At 41.8% G+C, this 12,046-nt stretch overlaps 1 protein-coding gene across 1 annotated transcript in view; it reads right to left on the bottom strand.

Moving 5' to 3' along the window:
* LOC144504127 (low-density lipoprotein receptor-related protein 1-like) overlaps positions 1-12,046 on the bottom strand; it is a 1,391,705-nt gene that overhangs the window by 1,043,022 nt on the left and 336,637 nt on the right. Inside the window, exon 7 of the mRNA XM_078229303.1 lies at positions 3,907-4,170. Within this exon, the coding sequence (XP_078085429.1) occupies positions 3,907-4,170 (264 nt within the window). The remainder of the gene's footprint in view (positions 1-3,906; positions 4,171-12,046) is intronic.

The raw sequence follows: 12,046 nt of genomic DNA, 5'->3' as shown, positions 1-12,046 counted from the left end.
TGAACGGAGTGGGAATGGAGGGATACAAAAGAATGGCGGGAGCGGCACGGGCTTGGAGGGCCGAAGGGCCTGTTCCTGTCCTGTATTGTTCTTTGTTCTTTGAGATTAGAGTGAGAGCCACCTGCTGGGCACCAGCAGGAAATGCTGGTGGTAACCATATTGGTGCTGCCGTGCCAATTTGGGCAGGCAACTCCTTGGAAGGCCATGGGGTGGAAAAAGGCAGACAGCATGACAAGCTAAGGAGAAGAGTTCACGTTGCGGTCAATTGACCCCCACATGTTTGTCTCAAAAATCTCGTAAGAAATTTATTTGGGCCCCAGGGCGAACACGACAGAGGTGAACTGATGTACACTACAAGAAGCTTCACAACACCAGGTTAAAATCCAACAGGTTTATTTGGAATCACGAGCTTTTGGAGCGCTGCTCCTTCATCAGGTGAGTGAGGAACCTGATGAAGGAGCAGCGCTCTGAAAACTCATGATTCCAAATAAACCTATTGGACTTTCACCTGGCATTGTGAGACTTATTGCTGTGCCCACCCCAGTCCAATGTCGGCATCTCCACGTCTTAATGTACACAAGGCTGTTCGGGCTCACCAGAAACAATTTTGAAGATTGCATCCTGTTTCAGACAGGTCCATTAACAAGCTCCTAAAGGAGTTTAAGGGACTGTTAGTTTGGTAGCGAGTGTCTCTCCCTCACTCCCTGCTCCATGCCAGCCCTTGGAAATTTCAAGGCTGTTCCGGAGGTGTTGGGATCCTGAGATGACCTCAGATGACCTGAGATTTTCAAAGCCCTCCCTCCCAGAGTCCAGACCTTGCAACCTTTTGAAAATCCCAGCTCTGGACTTTTCAGACTGAAAAGGTAATCTTAAAGTGATGAATGACAACAAATGGTCTATAAAGACAGATACAGAATTTGATTACAAATTTAATCATGACAAACGGATCAAGTGCAAGACCAAATCAGTAAAAATTACAATTTGGGACAGATGTGATGGAGTTCTTCTTTAAAAAGATTGTTATCTGCCGACAGCCAATTTTATAGTGCGATCAATATGCTGGCAGATGATTTCTTAAATGAACCTTGCTCACTGCCACATAAGACCCATGATGTGGAGATGCTGGCATTGGACTGGGGTGGGCACAGTAAGAAGTCTTACAACACCACGTTAAAGTCCAACAGGCTTATTTGGAATCAAGAGCTTTTGGAGCCCTGATTCAGCTGATGAAAGAGCAGCACATGATTCCAAATAAACCTGTTGGACTTTAACCTGATGTTGTGAGACATAAGATCCACATTACTCGATTTTTGCGAGGTGGTTTCGTGCTGCAGTAGGGAGTGTCCCTGTTTCTGAACCAGAAACTCTGGATTTGAGTCCCACCCCAAAGCTCGATAGCCAATAACAAAGGTATATTTAGAACACGACCAAACAGGCGGAGGGAGCATCAATCTGCAAATCCTTCCAGTGCACACAAATGGGAGGCAGTAAGGGTGGCAGAGATCCTTGGTCAGCCATGTGATATAAAGGATTCTAGATTCTCTACCATAACTTCCCATAATTCAACACCACAACACACATGTAAAAGTGCATGTTGCCACAGCAGCTCGGAGTACCCGAGTGAACTAGAGCACAGACTGCTCAATTTCTGAACAGATGCTGGAATAGGCAGTCACTGCTCCTGCCAACAATATTTGAACTAAAAATCCCTCAGGTTTTGGGACCACAATGCAGTTTTGCTCCTCCTTTGGGTAGGGTGCACCAAATTAGACATGCTAAAAAAAACTTTTGGTCAACCACTCCAAAACAAAACCAAGAAATTGTTTTGCTAATTGTATTTGAAGGGTCAGAATTTTCCTAGCATTGCACAATTACTGCCACTGCTGACCCCTCCATGTCCCCCTCCCCGCTGGCTCCCAATGGAGCCCTCACCTCCGCATCCATCCAAGTTTTAAATGAGAATTTCTGGCTTGGTTCCACAGATTTTTAATTCTCTGGAGTGACAAGCTGCCAGTCATCGCTTGTTCAGCAAAACTATACTAACACTTTACGTTCAGTGCAATTGAGTGACTGTTGTAGGGCAACATTGGGGATCGTGTCTTTTATGTTTTAATTTATATGTCCATTCATATTTTATTTTATTTCAATATAATACATGCAGGGCTACATAGAGCAAGCCCAGAGGGCCAGGCCTCACCAGAGGGAAGGAAAGGGTTAATGCAGACAGCTAGAGGCCTGCTCTGCAGACAGACAATGATTAACGCATGCTACCAACTTCTGATGTGCAGGAGGTCGCTCTGAATTATCACGACAATGGGAGAACTGACATTAAGGCAGTCAGGCTCCTTATAGTCTCGGGAGGGTATAGTCTTCCATAAAACATGATCATCTAGCAGAGGGGGATAATGATTAACACATCAGTGCAGATGGGTAGGGCAAATACAACGCTTTGACATTATAATCAGGTAAACGGAACTGCCCAAGAAACTGAATAACAAAGTCGTACTGAACAATGCAGTCTGCATAACGAGATTAAAAGAACCATTATGGATCCAACTCGAGGAATTACTATGCTAATGTAAACCTTTGTGACTCGAAACAGTATATTAACCTGTATCAATCTAAGTATTCTCCAAGGCGGCCTTCACGACACACGACAGTGCAGAGTCGCTGAGCAGAAACTGATAGCCAAGTTGTGCACACATGAGGACGGCCTAAACCGGGATGTTGGATTTATGTCACACTATCAGTAACCCCCACAGCTTCCCCCCTGGACTTGCAGAATCTCACTGGCTGTCCTGTCTGGAGACAATACACATCTCTTTAACCTGTGCTTAATGCTCCCTCCACTCCCATTGTCTGTATTTTTTTAAGACCTGGTTGGTTGTAGAGATTCGCATTCTAATCAGTATTCTGTTACTTGATTTTGTGTCTCTGTGCCCTGTTTGAGAGCAGATTTCCACTCCATCTGACGAAGGAGCAGCGCTCCAAAAGCTAATGGCATTTACTACCAAATAAACCTGTTGGACTTTAACCTGGTGTTGTTAAAACTCTTAATGTGTTTACCCCAGTCCAACACCGGCATCTCCACATCAATCTACCAGGGCAGAGAGGACTCACAGGCAACCTGAGAGTTCAGGTCCTAGTTCAGTTCTCCCTCATGCATGTGGAATAAAAACTTTCCTTGAAGTTCGACATGGTTTCCAAAGCTCGACTCATTTTATTTCCTCCCTACAGTGGCACCCGAGCTCAAAAGTGAATCAAACCTCCCACCGATGTTGTTGATCACGTGGAGTGTGCTTTCTGTCCATTGACTGAAGCTGCATACCAACATCATCATCAGAGTGATTGGCTAATGGAACAGGTAACAGCCTGAGAAAACTTCAGAGATGGTTAGATGTTATGGTTGTTGATTGGGGCGGCCCATTTGCTCATCTAATATGTAAAATTAGCCCGGATGAATGAGCAAAGAAGGGACTTCCTCACACTAACTAGGATGCTTTAAAAATGTAGGCCGGACATCAATGGGAATTCCTATTGACAGCGCCGGGACCAGAGAATCTCGCTGCTAGCAAACAACACCCTACCTCCCCGCCGACGGGAAGCATGTAGCTGGGAGGCCGGAGAATCTCGCCCCTAATTTCTGTCAGCCTCATTTCCCTAGAAAATGGAAGCATTTTTAAAATGAGCGGTCATATTTATTGATGCCTACGGCAGTATTCAGATTTGCTAACCACCATTGAGTTAAATGTCTTTTGAAACATGTAAAATATTTAACTTTGGTTAGACTTGTCAAAGGCATTCACTGCTGCAACACCAACATACTTTGCAATAGGTTGATTGCAAATTTAAAACACCCATTTATCTATTATAATAGAATGAATTCTTAAGTATATCGAGACTCACTGTGCAGGCTGTGTGAAATATTGATGATTCTCTCTTCAGTAAATCCATTCAGCGGTGTCATCTTGGCACATTTCAGTTCAGCATGAGTGGACATTTCCTCAGCCGTTATCCAGCAGACCAGCTCCTCATCATAAATAAAATCCAGTGCTATGATTCCATTAATGTTGACAGAATTGAGAGTCGGAACACTTGATCCATTCAGACTGGTCACCACAATATTTTTAACATTGGCAATTAAAAGTACAGGTGGTCTATCGATGGGTTCTGGAAAAGATTAACAAAGAATGTAATTTAAAAATAAAACTACTTTACGATATCTTTCAATTGCAAAACTCTAATCAATCCAGAACTTGGAAAGAATTTAGAAATATGCAGAATAAAACGGGAATTGTGTAATTTATTCTGATGACATGGCATAAAATGATGCATTGAGAAGTAAAATTGATGTTCACATTGTGGAAAAACAGTTGCATATTTGCTCATAATTGTCTTTCCACTGGAAATCCAGTAGGCACAGTACAGCTGAGGCCTGAGAGAAAATATTACAGCTGTTTTTTTTTTCCTTCCTGGGCCATAAGACCATAAGATATAGAAGTAGAATTAGGTCATTCGGCCCATCAAGTCTGCTCCGCCAGTCTATCATGGCTGATAAGTTTCTAAACCCCATTTTCCTGTCTTTTCCCTGTAACTGTTGAACAATTTACCCTGGGCAATTTACATGGCCTGGAATTTCAGGGATAGGTTTGCTCCTTAACTCATCAGTGCATTTAAAAAGTGGGGCCAAATTCCAATCACTGAAATTGGGGTCTTCTCCCTCCCTCGGTGGGCAGCAGCGAGAAGGCCCTGAGTGTTCCTAGTCTTTTGAAGGGAAAAAGGATTCGACATAATTGAGAATATGATCTTCAGACTGTCCCCACAAACATGGAAGCATTTATGCCAAGATACTGGGGGGGTGGTCTATAAACCTTTGCTACCTATCTGGCTGGTGGTGGAGTAGCCAAAGGCTGCCTTGCCAAGGGATTACCTTCCAACAATTGTGGCCTGGCTGATTTCTATGGCCCATAACTTCTGATGAATGGCAGCAGAAATCCATGGGCTGTCAAAAATCGTTGAATTTTTTGCGCACTTACCTAAGTTGAAAAATCGCAATCCAACTCCTGATGGGAGCAGCAGCCTTTGGCCTTCAGCAATACAACCTTCGCAGGTGTGGCACAGGAGGACTTGAGCCGTGCCCCCTTGTGACGGGGCCAGACTGGGTACGCCCATTGAGGTCTAGCGGCTTTAAAGGGAAGGCAGAGATCAAAAGAATTCCCTGCTATTATGAAGGTATGTTGACTTTTTTCTTTTTTTTGCTATTCCTTTTAAGCAGTCAATTCTATTGTTATTGGCTCATTTAAAGTGTAATTTTTAATTTTACTTTTATGATTGAACATGAATATTATTTAATATGCACGAACCAAGATCGATTTTGCTATTTGTTTTAATCTGTGGAACTACTCTTTAAATCTGCATTATATTACTATATAATTTAATGTGTGGCATGCTTATAATTGTTCATATGTTTTAATTTAGAATATGGAAACTGAAAATGTAATTGGGAAGAAGATAGGTCAGAGCTTCTTGGACCACGATCTGGATACCTTGTTGCATGAGGTTAAGCAAAGGAGAGTTCACAGTTTGGGCCATGGAAAATCAAAGCGACCATGTGTCTATCATTAGTATTCTACTGTCTTGTTTACTTTATTTATAATTATCTCATATTCAACTGTTCTGTTTTGATGTTTCAACAAAGCACTTGCGTAATTTCATATTTAAGTGTTTTGTTTTATTGCTTCAATAAAGCATGAGTAGAATTTTGTAAAGTTTAATGAAAAACATTTATTAACAAAAATAATGTTATAGATACAAAACTTTGATACCATGTGAGCATTTAACTACAGTAAGAAGTCTCACAACACCAGGTTAAAGTCCAACAGGTTTATTTGGAATCACGAGCTTTCAGAGCGCTGCTCCTTCATCAGGTGAGTCACTCACCTGATGAAGGAGCAGCGCCCCAAATGCTGGGGTGATCCCAAGTAAACCTGTTGGGCTTTAACCTGGTGTTGTGAGACTTCTTACTGTGCCCACCCCAGTCCAACGCCGGCATCTCCTGTAAACAAGGAGGTAAGGGAGGTAGGGAGGGAGGTCTGAATGTGAGGAGGGGTATGGAGGAGAGGGGATGAGAGGGAGACGGCGAGGGGAGATTCAGACATATTAATTGTACATTTTACATGTAGCCTGACACGTCTCTCATGATCTCTGCACTTGTGTTGAAGCCTCAAAAGAACTTCAGTGATTTTAAGAAGCTAAGCTAAAAGTATAATGCACCCCCAGCGATGGTGGAACATGACTCTGGGGGTGGGGGGTGGGAGAGGCAGGGGGAATTCTCCGGCCTCCCAGTTGTGTGTCTCTCGGCACACTGTTTTCTAATGGGAGGATTCTTTGGTCCCGCCGCTACCAATGGAATTTCTCATTGATGTCACCCCATGCCGCCGCAAAATCCACAGGGGTTTGTCCTGTTAGCAGGACCAGAGAATCTCGTCAACGTGAACAGTCGGAGAATCCGCCCCCCACCAGATTTTCAATCTGCACTGGATTCTGCAATACCTATCAGAGAGTTAGTTCACATCAGCTTACAGGAGGCTTGCATATGTCAGTTTAAGGAATACACTTTGCTCAAGCATTTCAAATGACCAAGTTGCATCTTTCCCACTACAAAAGCAGAATGCATTTCACCCGATATCTTGAGAGGCTTCTCAGGATCAACATTGCGTCAGGGAGACTCTTACAATTAGGATAAAGAATGCTTCTGAAAATACATAGCAAAATCCAAATAGACTTACGCTGAAACCTATTACAGACACAGCAAATCCACTTTGTTATATGTGAACGCACTTCTGGCTGGAATTAACAGCAGGTCATGACAAAGTTGTAAAAAAAATGTAAAAATATTTCTTTCACTTTCTGTGCATTGCACATATGTTAAACATCTTTGAAACACATTTTCAAAAACATTAACCCATCCAAAGAATGTCTGCTGCCTCTACTCGCTTCAATTAGAGCAGAAAAATAGTGTGCAGATAAAGAAGCATAAAGGGCAAGTAAGCAAAATTAGACAGAGATTTCAGTGCAGCGCTTCAATCCTGACAGCTTAAAGAGCAGAACTGGGGGATTAAACTTCATGTGCTTTCAACACACATGTCCATGCGTCGGGTATTGCCCCAAAGTGCATGGGTGGCACACAATCTCCATAGAAATCATAGAAACCCTACAGTGCAGAAGGAGGCCATTCGGCCCATCGAGTCTTCACCGACCACAATCCCACCCAGGCCCTACCCCCACATATTTACCCGCTAATCCCTCTAACCTACACATCCCAGGACTCTAAGGGGCAATTTTTAACCTGGCCAATCAACCTAATCCGCACATCTTTGGACTGTGGGAGGAAACCGGAGCACCCGGAGGAAACCCACGCAGACACGGGGAGAATGTGCAAACTCCACGCAGACAGTGACCCGAGCCGGGAATCGAACCCGGGACCCTGGAGCTGTGAAGCAGCAGTGCTAACCACTGTGCTACTGTGCCGCCCCATAAGTCGAGGTTCGGGCTGGAAGTTACAGGCATGTTTTTTTTATTGAAACTTTTTCTTAAAAAGTGGTTCAGAGGGCATCTTTCTATAGAAGCACCCTCTCAGTAACTCGTTACTGCAGTTGGGTGCTCCTCTGAAGCTCGAAGGCCTCTTCTTGCCTCTCCAACTTTGAAAGCCCACTTACCACCCTAAATTGAACAAGGAACCGGTTTCCATGCCACTTAAAGGAGATGCCACAGTCAAACTTATCTTTTTCTCTCCACCCTAGCTATGACTGCAATATTACATTTTGCACCTTCTCCTTTCCTTCTCCCCAGGTACTCAATGAACAGTATGCTTTGGCTGTATAGCATACGAAAAACAATACTTTTCACTGTGTACCAATACATGTGACAATAATAAATCAAATCAAAGACTTCAAATGGGTGACTGTTTCTCCCCACCCAGGGCAGGAGCGGGACCTGGAACCTGTTCCGGCTCCTCTTTCCCGCCAACCAAAGCAAAACATTTCTCAAAAGCACGAATGGTATTTTGTTGCAAAAGAATGTTCTGCAATTCTCATACTCAGCTCTGCAGTGTTTATATATAGCTCACAATAAAATGTTGGACCTCCATTCTAGTGCAGAGACAAATACTTGACATGTGGTTAATGAGCTAACAACTTGGTGGTAACTGAGCAAACAGATTAAATTCTGCTGGATTTTTTTTGCATATTCTCTCTTTTACAAAGAAAGATAGAATATAACAGGAAGGATTGTTTGAAATTTGCATTTTGAGCTGTGAAAATGGATAAGCACCAGAGTTTCTGCTCACCTATAGATTTTTCACGGATAGAGAATTTATGATCCTTCATGCATACCTGTGCTGTTCTGTCTCATTATGCTTAGGGAACATTAAAGATGAATACACCTTTGGTTTGTGCTTAGCCATCATGTGCCCCCAAAGGATCCGACAATGCCTACTGCTTTTATCAAGGGATTTGTTAGGTCTGTTGCTGGCATCATGAAATATATGATACATCTTTTATGTTTTGTTTTATTGCATGAACAATTGGTAAAGGTATATTTTATTGAAAGCACAACGGGCAAAGTTATATTTGTTAACACTTTTGATTAGCTGCTGGCAATGTATTGGGTAACATAGTAGGGAGCAAATTTATCAAGAACAGATGTCTCAAAAGCTGGACTTTGTTTGCTGCTTTGATGCCAGAATAAGAATGGAGAATAATCTACTTGCGTGCCATGCCCCAATAACAGCTTGCAATTATATTGCACTTTCAACAAAGTAGAACATCCCAACTTGCTTCACAGAAGTTTAAGGAAAGAACCCATGTTAAACCTCTGAAATGCCTCTGTTCAGTTAGGGATGAAAATTATTCCTGACCCAGTCAGTGCTGCCCACATCCCATAAACTTGCTCATTGAGGCGGTTTTAAAGAGCACCTTAAAGAATGAGAAAGAGGTGGAGAGGGGTAGGGAAGGATTTCCAGAGTATTTAGGCAGCTGAAGTCACATGCTTCTATCATACAGTGCAGAAGGAGACCATTCAGCCCATTGAGTCTGCACTGACAACAATCCCACCCTGGCCTATCCCCGTAACCCCACATATTTACTCTGCTAGCCCCCCTCGACACTAAGGGGCAATTTCACATGGCCAATCAACCTAGCCCACACGTCTTTGGACTGTGGGAGAAAACTGGAGCAGACACAGAGAGAACGTGCAAACTCCACACAGACAGGGACCCAAGGCCAGAATTGAACCCGGGTCCCTAGCACTGTGAAACAGCAGTGCTAACCACTATGCCACCTGAATAAATATGCTCTTTGTTCCAACAATCCTGGTTCAAAACTGAAGCTTTGTTTTTGAGTTTCTGTGTATGATAGATTGAGATTGAAGTAGTGACGTTCACTATCTCAGATTTATATTGTCAAGGAAAGCATCTGCTTGAAGCATTGCAACAGATATTATCTAGTCAATTTTGTAAGGTCGCACATCACTGACAGGACGTCGCAAAATTCATCCTTATATGCCAATATGTTATATTGTTAAATATGTTGAAGTGAAATAGAACAGCATTTGTATTGCTGACATTTGCATGCAAGTGTGGTTTAAATATTGCTGAAAAATGAGACATGCTATCTGTTTTAATGGTCACGGGGGATTGTCAATAGATCTCTCCGTGGGCCTCATAGAATTCGAGCTCCGTTATTAGGTGAGTGGTGAATCGCTCAATAGGGAAGGAACAATGGGAGGGGGTTTAAAACTATAAGGGCTGTAATTCTGAGGGCTGTGCAATGTGTGACAAATATAGAATGAGAATAATTCCTTTTGGCCTTTTAAAGTACAAGTTACCTATAAAGAATACGATGGTGTTTAGTCAATTGATCTTTCAGTCATTTGTTAAATTTAAAGTTTTAAAATGTGAAACCTTGTTGCGTCATTCTTCAAGCTTGTAATTGGAAGTTTGAATCTCTTTAAAAAGTTACCGATCTCAATGGAGATCCCAGCACTTTGCATTCCCATACCTTGAACCTTGTGATGAAGACATCTCTCGAGTTTAACGACTGACCACATGTAGCACAAGCAGAAAGCATCTCAGTGCTTTGGAGTGAGGCTGACAGCGTGAGGGTCCAGACTTTGCAAAATATTGTTGTTTGTGTGTGCACTCGTTGGTGTGGTTGAGATATCTGAGCTTATGGCTGACATTGTCATCCACCTTTTTTCACTTTCCTCACCAATACGTTCTGATTTTAAACGGTTGGCAAAAGTTAAAAATATCAAATAATAACACATTAAGCTTCATTGGCAAACCTCTGTTGATCTATTTCATTCAAACTATTTTGTTAAAAATGAACAAAGAGTGTGAGCAGACAAAAGGAATGCACTAAATGACAGAAGAAATGAAGAGAGTTTGGATTTTTGACCTTTGAATGTTCTGATTTAAAATGTTGGGATAACTTTAGATCAGCTGTATTCCTCTGTCGTTGGAATGTTTTTTTCAAATTGAATTTGCATTAATGTTGCTCTCCATTATTCCACTGAAAATAACTTCCAATATGATGAAATATCTTTAAAAGGCTTGTAATAAATGCAAGATGCATTTTCAGTCATCTTTATTGTGCTTATCCTGCCATCTAAAGACAGTGGGAGATTATGCCGCCTGTTCAATGATAAACACTTTGTGTGAGTCGATCTTTCAAATTAGCCTTGCGTAGGAGTTAAATAAGTTAACCCAATTAGCACCAAGCATAATCAAATTCTTCCAGATGTGCCCTCAACTAAGCATTCACATTGATCAAATGTTACGTTTTAGAGTGTGGGTCTATTGCAGGACTTAGAGTATTGCTAGTGGAGAGAGATTTATATTCACAAATGACCCATAATTGGATGAGCAGCGCAATGCTTTTTTTTTTGAGGATGTGCAATTTGATTTTAGCTTCATACTCGCCAAAATAAATGAAAATGAAGAAACACCAGTGGTGCTATTTTCAGCTGTACTGACTCTGGGACTTAAGTGTTGAATGACTTGTGTTGTCAATCCCGAAGGAGATAGAGAATGCTTGGAATGAAAACTAGCCAACCAACATCTGTTGTTAGCTGCTATTTTTTTCAGTTCACCCGGAAGATAAAATCAATGATCTATGCATCTGTTGCAACCTATAAGGACAAACAAAATGAAACTTGGAGGAATTCCAAGTTCAGAGATCATCTTTTTAAAAAAATGAATTACATGCTATATTTGCCATAGAACAGCTGAAAACCTATTCTTTCTTATACAGCGGTTGCTGAACATACTGGCACAGCTTTAGGAGCTTTAGGAGGTTGTAAAGAACCAGACAGTATTTTAGATTCCCTAGATCCTCTGGCCTTTTGTTTCCCACTTGGCCATTTCTAATTGATTCAGTTCTGTTCCAACTTGAACCATATATCCCCGAGTTAAAAAAGAAAGCAAGTTGACGTTTACTGGACCTTAAGAGACCAAACATTTCCTTGCTGACTAAATTATATGAATCTTGCTCTTGATACCTAACTCGAAACCTTCGCTGTTCTTATCCTAAACTCCACCAAATCCCAGAGATAGAACACAAGACCTGGCATAAAACAGCAGTCAGCGCTTCTGAAGCTTTCCATTTTAAACTCCAATTGACTTTGCAGCCTTTGCTTCTTCTGAATGACTGTGTTCAGAGGCAGACTGTAATGACCTCTCTTCTACCTCTCCAGCGTCCTTTAATGTTACTTTCAGAAAAGTATTCCCAATCGCAAGATTGCGAACTTTCACTAAATCACTGAAGCTCGGAATTGGAGCTCAAATAATCAACATTAAAGTTTCACTAGAATACAAAAAGCTGTGAATCTTAGCATGGCTTTACTCAACAATTGTATTTTCTACAATTAAAGAGAAGATTAATATACAGGGAAGTATTTGTTAGGTGGGAATTCTGTATTAACAGGGATTTACTTGAATAGACAGACAGAGAAACATGATTCTACAATAACACTGATGGAGAATGTC

This window comes from Mustelus asterias, chromosome 14 (genome assembly GCF_964213995.1).
Source record: "Mustelus asterias chromosome 14, sMusAst1.hap1.1, whole genome shotgun sequence".
NCBI classification, from domain to species: Eukaryota; Metazoa; Chordata; class Chondrichthyes; order Carcharhiniformes; family Triakidae; genus Mustelus; species Mustelus asterias.
Note: the sequence above shows the minus strand (reverse complement) of the source record. Positions and strands in the feature narration are given on the sequence as shown.